Genomic DNA, 20,292 nt, shown 5'->3' on the forward strand with positions numbered 1-20,292 from the left:
TTATGCCAAAAACTCACCAGTTTAGACTGTTTGGTTATCTGCGGGCCTTCCTCTACACTCGGAATTTGTATCATTTTATTGGTTGCATGTTCAGATCTCATATCTGTGTGGATTCAAGGGGTCAGGTTTTGGATAGTTAAATGCTCGTACTATGTCGTAACTTAGTGTTTCTTCAACTTTTAACCTTGAGAGTCTTTAGAAATGAAAATTATTTCTCTTCATATTCTCACTACTTTATTTTATTTGTCAGCTACTATGTGCACCACTGGAGAAATCTGTACATTTGTATTTTTGAATTTGAAAATAAATAATATATTGTTCAATACACTGCAAAACATTATATGATTAATAACTTATAACAACTTTTTTTTTTTTAAGACAGTTTAATGTAATTTAGGTTGAAGTGACTTAAACATCCAAGTTGATTGTACTTAAAATTTAAGGCAGCAACTTTTTTTTAATAGTATAGCATTCTGTGATAAATTGCATTTCTAAAATAAAAATATTCTAAAAGTTTGAATTTTATTCAAACTACTTGTATTATTAATTTCATCAAGCATTTTATGTATCCTAAATATAAACATTTAAGCTTTTTTTTCTGGACGTACTTGATGCTTGATTGAAAATGGCACACAAAAATATTGATAAAAGTAATATTTACATTTTACTTGGATTTCTTAGACATTTACTTACATTTTACAAGCTCTTTTAATAGGGGCAGCATTTGGTGGTCAAAAGATTGTGTAGTGAAAACAATGCCAGGTGTTTTTTTTTTTTTATAATTTTTTTTTTTAATACAGTTTTTTTTACTTGCTAATTCTTACACAATAAATATTGAAATTGGGTTGTTTAGTTGACATTTTGTTTAGATTATTATAGTTTTAAAAGTAATCCATGGTTTTTCGCTCGGGTACAAATTTGACCAAGATTTGAAAAATGTGTGAAGGCAATGCTTCAAAAACTCTTTTATTCATATTTCGTTGAAAAGTGTGCGTTTTTAAAGCAATCTCTGGGATTTAAAATTGTTCAGAGTTGAGCAACTTGAGCAGCCATGAGCAAAGACGGAGGAATCTTAGGTTTAGTATAGTAATTTATAATTAGCTTTAATTTTAAAACGATAGAAGGCAATTCAATTGTATGTTCTCATTTAGATGTATAATTAAACAAGTGTGCACAAAGGAATACCTTTCCTATCACATCTCTTCATTAGATTGGTTGTAGGTTTGTATCTATGTGTGTGTGTGTCCATACAGACAGTTAGATTCTCCACATGATTGTTGCATGAATGAGCTCAGTACTAATTAGACCACAGATCGCAGCCGTCCAATCAACAGGACCCTCTGCCTTCAGTGGTTGAAAGGCCAGACAATGCCAAAGCCCCAGATGAAAGAAGGAAAGAGAGACAGGATAGCTTCCTGTCACTCAACCCTCCATTACAGCACACAGTTCCCTATTAGTGTTGCTATGGCAAAAGCCTCTCCACCCACAGGCGCGCCAGCAAAGGTTACCGCATTAAAAGGGCAGAAATGCTTCATTGCTTGCTCTATTTTTTTCGCTCTCTTTCCTGTTTGAATGCGTCTTTTCCAGCGATATCATCATGTCTAACTGTGTTGTTGCACTTCAACAGATGTTGAAGCAGGCCTGATATGTTGCTACAGCTTCATAAGCACGCAGGTAGGATCATGTAAAACTAAATTACGACTGTCCAAGAAAGTGTAGAATATGACCCCTTAAATGAGTGGAAACAAATTGGTTTTGTTCAAATATGTTTTTTATGAAAAAGGAAAATGTTTAGTTTTATCATCTCTTGAAATTGAGTCAGACCCATAGTAATGGCTAGAATAAAGAAGCCCTCCTCTTCAGTCTAGGGTCATTAACCTTCTCTAAAGGAAGGCATTTTAAAACAATCGGCATTTTAAAACACTCCCTTGGCTGCAGCTTGTGTTCTTATTGACTAAAGAGCTTTGTTTGGATTTTAAAAAAGGTGAACTGGATGCTGTGGACTTTGGTTGAATTTATAGTGACCCTGAAAAGCATCTGGACTCTTTATTCACACAAAATTCATTCATTAAATTGCATCCGTGACCAACTGATGCTAAAGCTTACTTTATTTTTCTAAGCCCAACTGGTCTCTGTTTTTAGTGTCAGGGTTATGATTTTAAATGTATTTAGTTTTTGTTTTCAATTTAGTTGGTTAGTCAACTTGGTTTTAAATTAGTGTTATAGGGCTGCCAAAGTTAATGTTACGGTTAAAAAGTTAATGGTATCATTTAAAATGTTTAACAGTCAATTTCTCTTGTAGCATTTTTGTATTCATTTAGTTTGTTTTGATTTTTAATAACAATAATATGGGTGGATTGAAGATGGAAGTCATACAAATAAGATTTGTATTTTTTTTTTAAACAAACAAAAATAAAATTACCTTTTTACCAAGGATGCATTAAATTGATCAAGAGGGAAAAGTAAAGACATTTATAATGTTACAAAAGATTTCTATTTCAAACAAATTCTGTCCTTTTAATCTTTCTATACAAAAAAATCCAGTAGTAAAAGGTGTATACATTTAAATATAAAACAATTAAAGCTAAAATATGTAATTTTTTTTTCGCCGCTATGGGTCGCTAACCTCTTACAATAACAAAGGCGTAGGTTGATGACGCATAAGCGGAATTATGGAACTTGTTGTCAAGCTGAAGGACGAATCAAAAAAAAAATCAACTGTTGACGAATCAACATCAAATAATGTTTATGGATGAGTGAATACATTAATGTTTTTTAACATGACTGTGGAATGAAGCAGGGCACGATTGCTAATGAGAGACAGATATCAGCGCCACACGCGAGTCCCGCGGATATAAAGGAATGAGGACATTTCATTCTACCGAACTACTCGCAAGTGCTGAATTACTACTCACACAGGCCAGTTTATTTGACGAATTAAACTTGAGGTAACGCAGTGCTGTTTCACTTGGTCTACACTATCACACTAAACTGCATTTGCGTGTGTTGAAACGAGCGGAAACCAGGGATAACCCGGATATTTCGTCATTGACAGGCGACAAGTGAACATGGACGAGCCATTATTTAAAAAAGGAATTTCTCTGAAATTAAAAATCTTTGGGAACTTTTGGGATATTTTAAGTGCACAACTGCAGGAAATATATCACACTCTGCAAGTGATTTTTGGATATTTTATTACAAAAATCTTACATATTGTAGCTTTAAGCAGGATAATTAAGCATGGAGTTTTCAACATTGATAAAAACAATTTAGCACCAAATTAGAATGATTTCTGAAGGATCATGACACTGAAGATTGGAGTAATGATACTGAAAAATCAGCTTTGCATCACATTAATAAATTACAGTATAAAATATATTACCATTTTCATTGTATTTTCTGTGAAAAAATACATTCATTCAAATTCATACATTAGTTTGTGGCTTCAAGTGTTCAAATACTTTTTGGGACTTGCATTACTTTGCATTGTGACTCTGCTGTTTTTGAAGTGTGTGTGTCATCTCTGTGTCCTGACTCCTGAGGTGTGCTCCCCTCCTCTGTTTGCCCTCCTGAGCAACGATCAGAAAGAAAGTTCACTTGTTTGATTTTAGAACAGTGTGCACAACAGTGTCCTTCCTTCCTGCCTATAAAGAGCAAGAGAGAGCGTGAAAGAGGGAAGACGGCTGTCTTCACTTGAAAAAGAAAGAGGGAGGAGAGGTTTGAAGGAGACATCAAAGGGGTGTGTTTCAACAGAGGTGTATGTGAGATGGGGCATCGACAGGAGGGCTCTTCCCTCTTTAGGGCGTCTCTGGTCCTGATGCAACTTTGATGAGCTGCTCAAAGCAGGAGCAGGTTCTCTGCAGCAGGCCATTCCACGGTCGTGTGTGTGTGTACTTGCAAGTTGGATACATGGCGGTGTTTTATGCTTTAATTGAGAAATGTGTCTCTCATATTAAACACCATATATCCTGAACTTGAATTGAGCTATGGTGCTCTTTCAGGGTATTCAGGTTCTAGTCTGGAATCAGAAAGAGCTTTATTGCCAAGTGTGCTTGCTCAATCAAGGAATTTACCTTGGTATTGAAGCTTCCAGTCTTCACATATAATATGAGAGACGCATAACATTTAAGAATAAAAAATATTTAAAAAGTATAAAGAGAGACAGAGGTCTGAATAAACATTTGCAGACCTTGTGAATAGCATGAATAAATAGTTCTAAATGAATTTGCAAGGATAAAAAGTGGGGAATTGAAAGAAACTGTTCCTGTGCCTTTTACACTTGTGTGAAAACACAAGCGCCATCTTGTGTTTTCAATTCCATTTCTCCTTGTTTATTGTCATCAAATGCATCAGCACTGCATTATCTGGGTTTTCTTTGTCTTTGGTGCCAAAGCTCCTACTTTTAAGGTCTGGCCTTGGTTGGCCTCAGTCCTGCATCTTTTCATAAATGGAGAGCTCTGTGGTTGTGCTCTGCTAATTCCTCAAGCAGAAGTAGAACATGTATGGAGAAGAAAGGTGCTTTCAAGAAGCTTTTAGAGAAGAGAGGAGACCCCCCTAGTAAGTTGTTTGATGAATTTAGTATTCTTTCATGCACTGACGTATTTTCTGTTCAGGCAGTTGGGACGGGACATATCGAAGGGCTTTATTGTTGTTATCATTATTATTATTCGCCATTAGCTTTTAGTTCAGATTATTTTGAGACATTTCTCATGCCAAAGCAAATGCCCAGTGGTTAGTAAGGATTGTATTTATATATAATTGATGCTAAATTGGTGCATCAACCATACACAGCCTTATACGAGTACAGGTTCAACGTGAAAAAAGTGCATGTAACTTACATTTTGTTCATTTTGTCCTCCAACTGTGGCTTAGAATATATTTGCATTTGTACACTCCCATTTAAGTGTGGGGTTTGTAAGATTGATTTTTTTTTTTCTTCAAATAAATAAATACTTTTATTCGACAAAGACAAAAATAGATCAAAAGTGACACTAAAGCCATTTATAACCTTTCAGAAGATTCCCATTTCATATACATGCTCTTCTTTGAACGTTCGATTTATCTAAAAAAATAACAATTTGCTAAAAAAAAAAAAAATTAAGCAGCACAAATGTTTTCCACAATGATAAGAAAAGTTTCTTGAGTACCAAATTAGCATATTAGAATGATTTCTGAAGGATCATGTGACACTGAAGACTGGAGTAATGATGCTGAAAATTCATCAGAGTAAATTACATTGTAAAATATATTAAAATAGATTTTTCAATTAAATGCAGTCTTGGTATAAGAGACTTCTTTTGAAAACCCAAACAAAAAAATTCTTGCCAACCCCGAACTTTTGAATGGTAATGTACATTTTTAATTGATGTGTCTGTTTCTGAATTTCACCACAACTCAAAACTGCTTTAAGTATTTTCATGATCAAATGGGAGACTGCACAATCCTTCTCTCTCTCTCTCATGTGGGTGAGCATAGTGAGAAACTGGTTTCCGAGCTCGAAACTGTGCTTGGTTATATAAGTCCAGACATTTTTATTTGAAGAGATAGGATCTCTCTCTCTCACACACACACACAGTTCTCAGTTGCAAACAATTTTCACTCAAAGCTCTAGTCCTGTCACATTGTTTTGGCTCACGAATGGATTGATGTTAATGTCACGAAGAGTGACCCTGTCGTAAAGGAGCCGCAGTGACGCAGTGCATTACTCTGTACATCACATAACAGAGCGTATAGCTACGCTAAGAGCGTGTCATCTGTTTTCAGGCGAGAGAGTGTCTTGTCTGAGTGCTGCACTTTGTTGGTGATTCTCTTGAGGAAAAGTAGTGCGATGTTTTTTGTATTACTAACATGTGCTGTTCTCTATGTGGTAGTGCAGTTGAAGGCCTCGAAGTGCTTTTACAGAGCGCTGCATTTTCTAGGTTTCTTTTGTCTTTAGTGCCAAAGCTCCTGCTTTTACAGTCTGGCCTTGGCTGGCTTCAATCATGTATTCATCTTAGATGGAGAAAGAACTCCAACATTTCCTTCATTTTTATATATATATATATATACACACATCAGTCTCTAAACTGATGACAAAAATGCTTATCCAATAACCATGAATAATTCATTAGTCAAAAAGTGTGGGAACTCTTGATGCATTAAGTTTAACAACTGTTTTTTTTGTCTTTTTGTTTTAACCCCTTTCATCTGCTTTTCTTAGTCCCATAGTTCACACATCCATAAAATGGACATTTTTGGACTGAATCCCAAATTTCCGCGCGTTGGTGGTGGTTTATGCTGGTGTACAGCTGCTGCTGCATGGCATCGGTCTGAACTCTCTCCCAGCTCTGTTTGAAGAACTTTGGGCATATTATGCAGAAGTTCTGTGAATTTTTTTTTTTTTTTTTTTTGTGCAAAAACTTTTTAAGGAGAGAAAAGTCCTGAGTGTTCTTTTAAGGCTTATTCACATCATTTCAAATTATTTCAGGGATTTTTTTTAACCTGGAAAATTATAATTTTATGTTTTTTTTTTTTTACAATGCAATTACTGATATTCAATAAAAGAAATACATTTCGGTAACAGTTTACAATAAGGTTCATTAGTTAACATTAGTTAACTACATAAGTTAGCATGAACTAATAGTGAACTGCACTTATACAGCATTTATTAATCTTTGTTAATGTTAATTTCAGCATTTACTAATACTTTATTAAAATCTTGTCAACACTAGTTAATTCACTGTGAATTAACAAGAAACAAACAATGAACAGCAGTATTTATTAACTAACATCAACAAAGATTACGTATTGCTCATGGTTAGTTGATGTTAGCTAGTTACTAATGAACCTTACTGTATAGTGTTACCCCAATTTCTTAATTTTTTTACACACACACACACACACACACACACACACACACACACACACACACACACACACACACACACACACACACACACACACACACACTTAAAGCCCAGCAACCAATAACACCATATTTATGATTATATCTTTAGAAATAGGCATTCCAAAAGTAACATAAGCCATAGCAGCAATAAATAAAATTTATTCATTTGCTATTCTCAGTCTGAATCACTTTGGTGCAGAAAACCCCTGCAGTCAAAATCTCCTCTGCAGACACACAGACAGCTGCCTACTACTGTCAGGCCTTTATTACGACTTCACTTGAAGTTATTAGACAGTGTTCCTGTCTTCAGCCGTCCTCTTTAAATCTCTTCTTGTCTTCTCTTCATTTTCCATCTCTCCCTCCACGGGAGCAGCCAGCAGTGTCTTCTGTAACAGAATGTTCTGGATGTTCCACTCGCTGTACGCGTGTGACGGATACAGGGAGCAAGTTATGATGTAATTTGATGTTTTACTGTATATTAGATCAGGAGGAATTGTCAGAAAATATCACCCTGACAAAACACTGATAACCTAGCTGTGTGTATTTGAGAGAGCCTGAAAAAAGTTTAATCTCAGAAAGTCGTTGTCTCTTCCTGCATAAAACATGGAGCTGTCAGAATCAGTTCTTGGATGCAGAAACGCTGCTGCAGCCATGTGTCATTTGCAGCAGTTATTTTAGAGATGTACTGGTGCTTTTGGGGTTTCTGTGTGCGTGATTGGCGATAGGCTGTGTTTAGCCTATCACCTTTCAGAAAATCTTATGAAACCTCTACATCTTTGGCCAGGAGATTGACAGCGATTTGTGCATGGTTTTCTACAGCTTCTGAATGCATTCAATATAAAAGTTACACCAGATAGCGGAGTTACATCAAAATAATAAACATTCACGTCTCTCTTTCTCAGAAACAGAAGTTTTGAATGGACTAACACATGCTTGCAATGGTGGTTTATTGACCCAATAACAATGAAATGCCATGATTCTCAGAACCAGTAAAATCCGGCATGCTTTTGGACTTCCACTCTTCAAAGTTAAATATAAATATGAAAAAAATAAATTGGAACAATGGCTTCTTTTTTTTTTTTTACATACCCTAAGATGTAAAAGTTTGGGTCAGTAAGATGTTTTATTCCGCAAGAATGCAAAGAAGTTTTCAAAAGTGACTGTAAAGGTATTTATAATGGACAGTTATTACAAAACATTTTTCAAATAAATACTGTTATTTAGAACTTTCTATTCATCAATTTTCATTCATCCCTAAAAAATATATCACTATTTCCACAAAAATAATTAACCAAATTGGCATTTTAGAATGATTTCTGAAGGATCATGTGACGCTAAAGACTGTAAAGTAATGACCGCTGAAAATTTTGGTTTGCCATCACGGGAATAAATTACATTTTAAAATGTTATTAATGTTATGCAAATAAATGCAACCACATAACAGTCTATATTTAAAGCTGCAGTCGGCAAGTCTAGCAGATTGGGTCGACTTAGCCAAAATGTTGAATGTTTACAACTCTCATGCCCCTCCCCCACTACCAGCGAGCACCCTCCCATCGAGGTCGTGCTCGTCAGTGCGTGTGTACCTGATTTTCAGAACGCGTCCGTCTCTTCAGCATCGATCAACACCATGGACTCGGAGGTAGGCTGCCCTGGCTAATCTACCCATAGATAGCAATCACCGAGGAATTGGAAGCTTGTTAGTAGATTTTCTCTCCGCCATCACGCTTCGTACAATCTTTAGGCGAACTTCAGGCGTGTCGCGTGCATGTGATATTGTAACGTACGCGAGGGAGGTGGGATCTGTGGCGTGTGCACGACCTGTGATTGACAGTCAGATCTCACACCCCCCTGCACTGATTGGACCCGATGATCCGGGAGCGGTGGATTTTTGCAAAACAAATATCACGCTCCAGGTGGAGTTAGAAGCTCGGGTTTTTTTCTAAAACCATCTTATTTATGTTGTTCTGTCGGATTATAGTGTTGATTTCACTGAATATGATCAAAAAAATGTTGCCGACGGCAGCTTTAAAATAATAGACGGGTTTCTCTGCACTTCCAATGCTGTAGACGGACTGGTATTGTTTCTTTAAAAATTTGTCTGGTACTGGAGTAGTGTTACTTTTGACAACTACTAGTAACTTGGATACAAAACTTCTCGTTTCCTTTCCTGTAGTATTCCATATTCCATGTCTCCTGTGAAGAACAGTGATATTGAGCACCAGAACGGAGAGAGTGAGCGAGCTAGCGTGTTAGTTCTCTGCAGGAGCTCTGCTACAGTCTCCTCACAGAAGTCACTGAATATTTTGGTAGCTGTAATTGTGGCTGAGGAATACCGAGGTTTTTTCTGATCATCTGTTTGTCTATATATCTCAGTAGAAACAAACACACTCTGAACTGCACTGAAGTTATAAGGATGTCCTATCCAAGGGCTATAGGAGTAAAAATGCACCATTTCTTTGAGTTGAGCATCTAAATAACATTGTTGCAGAGTCCATTAGCAATATACGGCATATGTATATTCTACGTAAATGATCACAGGCAGCCTAATTGGTGCAATATTGATTCTGGAACAGGTTTACACACAGCCACACAGTTTTCTGGTCAAAGTAAATACTTTTATTGTGTAACACGGACCAATCAAAAAGCCCTCTGATCAGATTCTTGAAGCTGACATCTGTGTGTGCAACGTGACATCTCTGAATCAGCAAGGCTAACTATTGTATGATGGTTCTGTTGTAATTAAGGAGGTCAGGATTGAACAGGTTGAACTGCTGTGTTTTGTTCGGCGCTCGTATTGAAGCCCCGTGCCCTGCAGTGTAACGTCATTTTTCAAGGCCACGCAAGGAGGCGTTGACTGTTAGAAGTCATTACGTCTGTTCAAGAGAAAATCGCTTATACACACAGATCCTTTCATTGAGAGCTGCAAGGAAACAAGAAAAAAACAGTTTGAGACGTTTTTATCATAACCTTGGAACTTTTTATAAATGGGATTTCAAACACTTCTCTTTCCAAGGCTGCTTTTTTATTGCCCGTGTCTCATTTTCCGAATTCTGTTTTGAGTAGATATAGCAGCCGTTCTGTAGATAATGTTTATGTGCAGATCTTAGGTTTCTCATGCATGTGCTCTTCAACCAGTTCACAAACGTCCGGCTCTGAAAACACTCCTGTTATTGTCAGAAATCGTGTTCTGCCTTAGAGTAGATCGGACGCCTGGAGCAATTTAAATGCTAATTTTGGGTCCATTTACTGACAATTACCAGATAATTGAGTTGTTTCAGTGTTGTTTTTTCCCCTTTCCTTTCTCAGAGCTGGAGTATGCCGAATGACTGCTTATTGTATTTGTGTTTTTAGTTATTTTGGGGAATGTGGGAGGATTTCTATTATAAGATAACAAGCCTTTTGTACTACAGGGCGTTTTGCAACCTTTTTTCTTTTGCGACTAAATCTCGTTAGAACTTGTGCTACTGCCAATTTGCATATCTGATAAGTTCTCCATTTTTGTTGTGTATGAGATGCATTAAATGACACACGTGGCAAAAGAGAAACGAAAAACAGTGCTACTCGTTTGAACTGCTCGACAGAAGCTATTTATCAGCTTGGCCCAAAAGAGCCAATGTTTACAGACCGGTCTCGATCACGTGACCATTAAACGGCACTGTCGGATCCAGTGAGAAGCGTTTGAGTTTGGTGCAGTTCTCTGATACAAACCACTAATTTCTCTGTGATTTAAACTAGGATAACGCAGATGAAGTTGTGCTGACATTCTCAGCAACACTGATGCGGAAAACAGGAGAAACATTGAGCCGCAATGATCCTGTTAAAGGCTTTTCAGTTCACAAATCACCTACATTTACCATGGTTTTACTGCAGTAACACTTACTGGAGTCATGTTATTGTGGCAGACGTGGGATATTCATTATCAAATTTTATTATATTTTTAATGAAGACATGTATTAAAGGTGTAAATATTTTATACATGAAATATAATTAGTTATTTTTATTTAGCTATATCAGTTTTTGTGAATTTGTATTTGTACTAAATGTGTTTAGACTAAATACTAAAATACCATATAGTTACATTTTACCATGGTAGTGAGCGGTGCCATGCGTTGATTTACCTGTGGTTTATGATCTACATTATGGGTGCACCGATATGAAAGTTTTTGCCAATAACCGATAATTCTTTATATTTGAAAGCCGATAATCTATATATTAGCCGATAAATCTAAATTAAGTTTTATATAATTTGAGAGTCTGATTACAAAAAAAGTCTCACCATTAAAAGCCATGTCCCCAGCACACAGTTATAATGATGTTCTCGTTCTAATTTTATGTAGCCTATATGACAGACTTGTGCTCCACGTTGTATTTTCCTTTTGAAGTGATTCCAATCATATTTCTAGCAATTCAAAACCATCATGGCGAACAGTGCGCATCTGAAGTGTCTCAGCTGAAGGAAATAATCCATTATTTATCGGCTTTAATATATCGGCCTTATTTTCTTATTTGGCCCATAACAATAACTTTAAAAATGAACATTTTTCATATAGTGTCCATCCCTAATCCACATGAATATAGTACATGAAAAGTACCGCATGGGTAGTTATGGAAATATTTTTGTTTGTTGCTCAAATGATTCATTAAAAACAATATTTTCAACTGATTCATTACTAACTCCGCAAAGAGACAACCCACCCTCACTCTGTGTTTTTGTGTGCAGGTATTGAGTGTCCGCGAGGGTCTCGAAACATGCCAGGTGGGATGCAGGTGGCAGAACCATACAGTGATGAAGCCATGCTGTTCACCAAAGAGCTGGTTCTTCAGAGAGAGGTAAGGCCTCCTGTCATTTACAGTCTGTTTCTGTCGCTTTGGTCTTCACAAGCTGTTTCTAGACTTCCCATTTCTATAGTTGATTTGACAGTGCCTGTGATGTTTAGTCTCGCCGGTCATTTTGAGACAACTATCTGTCCATTCTCTTCTTGGCCTGTCTCCTTACTGCTGTCTTCACTTGAGATACTCAAACACATGTTGGAATCCAGCTCGCTGTTTTTGTGCTTTATTCAGAGATAATGGCTGTCTGTTTCAGTTACTTTATGAATAATGGTCGCAGAAATTACATTTCTAGAACCACGGATATGATGGTTCAGACACTTAATGAGGAAAATCACTTGCCTGCACACTATTCTTACCTTTTCCTCTGGGTGCTTGACGCTGTGCGGGTGCTGTTTCCATTAATGTTGTGTGAATGAGGTTGGCAGTGTAGTCAGGCCTAATGAGGAGCTTTTTTAAGAGCCTAACTTTAACCTGCACTTTACAGAGAGACTGGACACAAGGACCTCTTGCTGAAAATGACAAAAGAGACAGGAAGTAAGAAAAATAAAAGTCTCCAGAGTCTTAATGACCTCTGTCATCTACAATGAAACTAAGCCTTGCCTGTAATAGGAAATGGAAGTTCTTGAGGAAAAGAGTGGGCCGTGATCCACTTAAAGTGTGAAGTGTGTTGACACGTCGTGTGTGTTAGACCGCCAGTCAATTTTAATGGACACGAGACGCAATCATACTTTCATATGTTTTAAGATTACATGTGTCCGTGCTCATAGAAAAAAAAAATTTTTTTTGGAAGATAGGGTTAGAATTTAAATATAAATGATTTTTTTCCTAGTTTTGCTCAGCTTAGAAATAACTCATAAGCTAGAAACTTTTTTTCATTTTTTTAATATAGACAATCATCCAAAATATGTAGTAAATATTAATATTACTAATTGCAGTTTATTTGGCTGCTATTTATTATTATTATTATTATTATTATTAAGAGAAAAGTTGTCATAAGAAACATTCACAATAGAAATGTCCATGACTTTTTCTGATTCTGTTTTAAAATTTCTTTAAAAAAAAATCCCACACAAATAACAATTTCTACAGTGAATCATTATAAAAGGTTTATAATGTAATATTACATTTAAGATTTGTATGTATATATCCAAATTTATGAGTAAATATCCAAATATGAATATCCAAATTTACTAATCTGCGAAGTGCAAAAAACATGCGTGCTCTTGTTCACACTTTTTTTGTTGTTGTCCCGTTCTCAATAATGCATTTGTTTGTCCCGTGGAAGGCCGTTGTGTTTGTATTGCCCACTTTTAGCTGCATCCCATAAGTTGTTCCTCTCAATCTGGGTCTAATCTCTCATGATCTGAAGCACGTAATTAAACTGGCATGAGAGGCTGCATGTTTCTTCCACACACACCTCCTGCTTTTGAGGTTTCCACCAAGTGGAATTAAGACTGTAGGCTTTCGATTTCCTAAAGCACACACAGCAAGCTGCTACAGAAAGAGCGAACGCATCTGTGAATGTCTGTGCTGTGATATAGTCAGATTAATAAATAAATTGATCAAATTTGTATATATCAATCTTTTAAAGTCCGCAAATGAGGCAAAAAGAGTGTCCTGTTACCTGATTGTGACCCCAACATGACTCGACAGACTTTGTAGGGCTGATAGTGATATGACAATATGTATATTGTGCAATGGTGTCAGTGTTAACTGCTAGAAATTTTGCTGTACTGTTTATCACCCAGAATATAGTTATGCATATTTCACTGGTTTTATTCTTTTGTTTTTAACTAAAGTGTTATGTAATGTGAAGCTGTTTTGATATGGATGCCAGACATATTGATTTATGAATAATCTAATCTTATGGTTTAGCATCCATCCAGTTCCTTTCTCTATGTGCCCGCTACATATTTGAATATATTTTATTGTAATGGATAACTGTTTGTTTTTAACACATGATCAGTGATTGGGCACTGTAAAAAATACTAGGCCAATCAGAGGCTCAGGATTGTGCTCCCATGTGCTGAGTGCTTTAGTGTGTCACGCTGTGTGTGTGTGTGTGTGTGTGTACGCTGAGGAACACCCACACGTATAGATACACTTTGCCCGAAATTAGGTTGAACTTGATGAGAGATAATGGATCTTGTTTATCTCTTTCTCTTCCTCCGTCTCATTTCTTGCCTTAGTGGAGGAGGGCAGAGGCGATTGTGTGTGTATGCGTGTATGTGTGTGCGTTCATGCAGTAAAGTGAGGGAAAAGAAGACCGTTGATGGCAGCACATGCAGAAACTCAAGCATGGCAGCTTGGAGAGAGAGAGAGCTGCTCGGACACAGTCATGACTCATCCTCATGTGTGCCGCCCCAGCTGCCTCTCACAGATAGTCCAAAAACAAATGACCTTTTTGTTCAAAATCTCCACATCTTACACACACCCGTAGTGTCTGAGTATTTCTCAGTGTATTTCGTCTCGCACATACACGTAGTTTGTGAGTTGGCTTACTATCTCTACCACTTGAGTGTTTTATGTTTATGTATGCATGTTAGTGGTCGACCAATATATCGGCCAATATTTGGTATTTTTAATTATCGACCGAGAAGTTTTTCGATTTGGCTGGTGTGTTGTAAACTGGACTTTTATTTTGACTGCGCGCACAACTCTCCCATTCTCCGTCTTTATTAGTTTGCAATCTCTATTTAACAGTTCTGTTTATATTTTAATTGTTAATATTAGAAAGTTTTAACTAACAAGATGAACTGAAATGCACACTACTTTGGTTTACAAATTTGAAGGTTGCTTACTGAATCAATAAAGTTAGACATAATGTGAATTATGCATTATACAGAGCTTACAACCTTCTAACTACGTCTTGCTTTGCACCATTTGTTCAGTACTTTGGAAATAATTAGGCCCTTAGTGAAAACTTTACATCCTAATTTTATTAAGGCTTGACAAACGGCTGGTGCAACTCTACCCAAAATACTATTGAGGCGTTGATGTGGACCCCTTTGACTTGTGCCTGTAAGCAACCGCAAAGCAACACTCTGGCAACCACCCATTCAACCCACATCGTGTTGGCAAGTTCTGCACGGGCGAGCAGCACCATGGAGTTCTGCCATTACATAAGCCACACATCCCAACATTACTTAAGATTATCTCTGTTTCCATCTCTCGCTCTCGCTCTCATTTGCTCTGTGTTGCTGATCAGTGTAGCCCACAATCTCTCTCTCTATCTCGCTGAATAATTAATGGTGTGTTTGACAGGCAGGACACACTCTGGGCGGCTGAGCTCCTCTGGGAGAGCTGCTGTGGTAGAGTCACATTAGAGATTTCTCCTCACCACACACATGCTCAAACTGCAACACGTCATAAACTCTGCCAGTGGCCTCTTGTTTCAACCGAATGCGGACATTCATGCATATTTGAAGCACGGCAGTCATGGGATTTTCAGATTTTTGCTCTGTTTGTCCTGCTGTCGTGATTTTAAGTATTAATATGCTGGAACTGAGTTCATGCGATTTGTCTCTGTTTTTATACATTTGGTTCCAATGTATGATTTCTCATCTTTTCTCCAGCAAGGTCTTCAAAGTCTTGTAAAAGCGCATTGTTATTTTTAGATTAATAAATGCACCTATTGAAATTGATTTCGGGCCTCTGCAAGATTTTTGGGTAGAGTCGATTTTTATGAGGTAAAAGGTCATTCTAAAAGCAAATATTGAAAAGTTTTCTGAACAGGCTGATCTGTGATACCAAAGTATTTCTGCATGTTAAACGTTCTGTTGCTTTTTTAAAGTATTAGTTAAGCCAAAAACACAACTTCTGCCATTTATTTACTGATTCTCATGTACTCAACAGTATAGGTGATTTCTGAAGAATATCCTGGTACATGATTCAAAGTTCCTATTCAAAGTCGTACAGGTTTGGAATGGTATTAGAGTAAGCAAATAAAGGCAGAATTTTCATTTTTGGCTGAACTAATACTTTGTCATAATGGATAAAACCGAATGGGGGAATTTTAGTATGGGAATATATTGGTTCACTGTAAAAATAGGTAGTTGTGGTTGCCAGAAATTTACCATAAAAAATACTGTAATACTTTAATAATGCACATAGTGCAAAGGGTATCACATACTAATGCAATAAACATTAAATATAAATAACGCAATGTAATGCGAACCACCATAACGTTTACTGATAACAAAAATGGAAAGAAACTAAATTTATATCAATTATAATTGTATTTGATGTATAAGAAAATACAATTGTGACACTAAGTTGGGTAATTAATTGTTTTTACTTTAAAAAAGCAGACATTTGATTGTAGTTTACAGTAAATTAATTCATAATTGACTATTCTTTACTTTATATTGTAAGTTAATCAGTTAGCAGGTTTTTTTTTGTATGTTCTGAACTTTGTCTGACATTTTCGTAGAGCATTAGAGAGGTAGCAGAACAGAGCTGAGTTTATTGATGGTTTTTGTATTACTGTTTGTAAGAGTGAATATGTGGATCCCAGTGTGCGCTCTGCAGTTCAGTCCGATATCTGCTTCAATCTGTAGTCGTTCTGTCTGCTGTCTTTCAATCTTTCCGCTAAACTCCCTCCTTTTTTCATTCTCATTTTGTCTGAGAGCTTTTATTCTGTGAATAACTAAATCTTTTATCTTCTATCCATCATGTGTTCCTTTTACTTTCTTAAACCCACAGTCTTGAGAGTTTTAGTCAGAACTTCTCTCTGGTGTGAATGAACTCACCATTTTAAGTGCTTATTTTGTTCATTCATCCTTTGCCCCTTTCCCCCCCTCACTCTCTCACTTATTTCTTTTTCTTGCTTTTGTTTGTCTGTTCATCCACTGGCTCAGTGTTCACTGTATGAGGTGCTTGCAGGGTTTTTCAAGTTGCTAGTTTGTTGCTAAGTGACTGGATGGAGATAGAGAGAGACTGACTGAAACGAAGAGATGCAGTCATTCTTGGCTCTATGCTGTGTGAAAGAGTCTCTCTCTCTCTCTCTCTCTCTCTCTCTCTCTCTCTCTCTCTCTCTCTCTCTCTCTCTCTCATTTGTTCTGACCCCCTTGTGAGGGTGACATTTTGTCGCTTTTTGAAATGAGAACTCTAATAATAAAGTGTAGAGTCTTGCTCACCATTTCTCACTTTTTCTTTAAGCTTGGATGTTTTTTTGTGTTCTGTCTATTTATCTTTGTCTAATTATCTAAATTACATGTTTTTGTTGTATTTTGCAGCAGTGTTTTTACTATTGTTTATATCATTTATTTTTAATATTTTTTTAATTTTCAGTTTTAGTAATTGGTTTTGTTTTTAGTTTAGTTTTAGTAATTGTTTTTGTTTTAATAGTGCTAAACGGAGTACCACATTTGTGAAGCAAATTTGCCAAATTATTAAAATATTTAAGATTCCACAGAGCTTTCTGCAGAGTTGGGCTCATATGGACTCTATGTGGGCAAACCAATATCGATTGACCCCATGTATTTTGGAACAGTAGATCCAGTCATGAATTATTATAGATTCTGGATCTTTTGGTATGTGTTTGGGATGGATACTTGTCTGATTGTATGCTGAATAGCATCTCTTCCCATGTTCCTGCGTTAGCGTGCTCCATGATCTGGAAATGCAGTTTCATCGCAGTGCTCATGGCAGTGTGAGATGAGGTGAATGTTTCCTGCAGAGGGCACACAGACCTCCACTGAGCCTAAACTCAACGCAGTGTGCACACAATTAGCCTCCCAGCTATTTTTTTTCTTGCTAAAATAGAAGCAAATTAAAATGCTGTCATTACCCCTTCCATGGAGGGAGCTGTGTCCTAAGGCTGCTGGCCATGCAAATGAGACACTGGTGGCTTTCGCAGAGGCCCCTGTTGCAAAAAGAAGCACTCAACGTTGTGTGTGTTCTGGATAAAGATGCAGGATGGAATATAGCTCGATGTAGTGTGGTCCTCCATCACAAGATCTCTAACAGGAAGTTTTCCTGCCTTTGAATGCAAGTGGTTGTTCCTTTTCAGTGCTGAAAGGCGTTAGAATTTGATCTATTGTACAGATTTTTTATTTATTTTTTGCACAGTGCACTGCATACCTAGCAAATTTTTGTCCAGAAATTATATTGCTTAAGGTCAAGATCATGTATCCTGATACATTAAATATGTCTTTTTTATTTATTCATTGCCATAAGCTTTATTATTCATTCAGCACTGAATGAAATTCAGTTCAGCTGTTCTTTACACAATATTTTTTTTTCTATTGCAGTATGCCCTTTTATCAGTTCACAAAAGGAGAAAAAAACTGTGCCTCTTGTACTTGTCCAAATAATGATCAATGGCCAAGATCAGTATTTTTGCTGAATAATAATAAAATTTCCCTATGTTTTTCACTAATCCCTATCGTATGCCCTCGGAACACTTGGAAAATATGGCATGAGCCGTGTTGGATCATTTTGTGATACTTTTTTTAAATCATTTTTTAAAGCTTCAAGCTGGTTTCTGTTCACTGCCATTATATGGATGAACACAAGCAACTTTTAATTTTCTCCTTTTGTGGTCTGTAAAAAAAAGGCCGTACAACATTAAAGCAACACCAGGGTGAGTAAAGAAATGACTGAACTTGAATTTTTGGATGAGCTATCCTTTTCTAGTGGCTTAAAATTACCACACTTTGTCTTTTTTTTTTTTTTTTTTTTTTTTTTTTTGTCAGATCAGTGCGTTACCCCTGTTTGCGTCTGTTAGCATCTGTTGGAACTTATATTTTCTGATTGAACATGCTGAATCAGTGTAAGAATGTCTGAAAAAGTGACGTGCTGTAATCTGATGACTGTCGACGTTGGTCTGCGAGTGTCGATGTGGTGTGAACTGGCCTTTAAAAATACTTTGCCTATAACAGTAGCCAAAAACAATGCCTAAAAAGCTATTTGACTGTCAACCATCACTCATTAACCAGTATCTCTTTATGCTGTAAAAATAGGTCAATACTGATTTCATATTGACTTTAACGTTTAGTTTTAATCACTGTTACAGTATTCATCAGTGTTCAGTAAAACTCCAGTGGCTGTATGTAGACCTGTCCTCTTTTCTCCTTTAGCGTTTCCAGGTGCCAGCAGTCAAATCCCTCTGTGTCCTTCCAAACAGAGGAAATGCCCTTCCAAGAGAACCCCACTCCATATACTCACACACACACACACACACACACCTTTTGTCTTTTTTTATTAAAGAGGCCACGGGTACACCTTTCATTGTGATCCGTTTTTCATTGCTTGTCTGTCTTTACCCCAGTAATGTCACCATGACCTAAATACCATTTTCCCTTAAACTTCCTGTCTCAGGGCTCATTTCACCCAGTAAGGGCTTTATTTCATTTATATGGCGATTCATTTATTTCATACAAGGTTCCCACAGTATTGCAAAACATTGAAATATCAGGGAATATCAGGCCTGTAAATAGATGATTAAAAATATAAATACAGTAAATGCAGTAAAATTGTGAAATATTGCAACTTTTTCATTTTTTTTTTTTTTTTTAAATGTATGGCATCATGTGATGGCAAAGCTGGATTTTCAGCAGCCATGTCTCCAGTCTTCAGTGTCACATGATCCTTCAGAAATTAGTCTAATATGCTGATTTTCTGCTTTTTTTCTGTGAAACCGTAATACTTTTTTTCACCCCAGGATTCTATGAATGGAAAGTTGAAAAGAACTATTTATTTGAAATGGGAATCCTATGTGAAAGTCAAGGTTATGCGTCCTGCTGAATGGAAGTATTAATATAAAAAAATACACACAAAACAAAAACTCAAGGACCCCAAGTGTTTGAACAGTGTTCTGCTCTTAAATATTTTACAGTTAATAGTTTGCTGTAAAAAAACAATACTTTTTCTATTTAATAATTTACTATTTTCTCAATAAAAGTTTTGATTTGTCATGTCATTCAATATTTTCCAATCAGTTCTTTGGCTATTTCAAAGCATGTTTCAAAACCCAAAAAACGCTGTCTAGGTTTGCAGCACACTAGGTTTTGTAACACAGCCATGGTCTTTTTGACCTCTTTCCGAGCTCCGGCTTTCAGCAAATTCCTGAAGTGGCCTTGAGAAGGAAAGAGATTTAGTTAGTCCTCATTCATACTCCTGTCTTCGCCCCATGACCCTGAAGCGGGTCATGCATGTATGCGTGCTTGTTTTATAAGGCTGCTAAACTGATTCAGTGCTTTAATCCAGGCAGCCATGTTGTGTGCCCGCTGTTCTCAGGTGTTTTATGACATGACTTTACTGAGCCGGGTCAGACACTCAACCACATAAACACACACACACACTCAAGACAGCTTTATTGTTCAGTCCCTCACTCTTCTGGTTCCATCAAGTCAGTCCTTAGCTGTAGCCTCAGATGGAAAGACAGAACAGAATGATAATTGTTGTAATTGCTGAGGGAATTAAACAGCACAGACGCGTTGATGTAACGCTCCTCACCATTTCCATCCACTCTATCTCACTGTCTTTCTCATTTTCAGTGGCTCGCGCTCATGCGGCACAAGCGTAATCTTTTAATCAATGATATTGAGCCGCGCTATTGTAGTTAG

The 20,292-nt window shown here is 36.8% G+C and overlaps 1 protein-coding gene across 1 annotated transcript in view; it reads left to right on the forward strand.

Moving 5' to 3' along the window:
- Positions 1-20,292, forward strand: part of snd1 (staphylococcal nuclease and tudor domain containing 1) — a 170,218-nt gene that overhangs the window by 52,176 nt on the left and 97,750 nt on the right. The window contains exon 16 of the mRNA XM_084110583.1: positions 11,610-11,719. Within this exon, the coding sequence (XP_083966709.1) occupies positions 11,610-11,719 (110 nt within the window). The remainder of the gene's footprint in view (positions 1-11,609; positions 11,720-20,292) is intronic.

The sequence above is a fragment of the Abramis brama genome (assembly GCF_963993115.1).
Source record: "Abramis brama genome assembly, chromosome: 4".
NCBI classification, from domain to species: Eukaryota; Metazoa; Chordata; class Actinopteri; order Cypriniformes; family Leuciscidae; genus Abramis; species Abramis brama.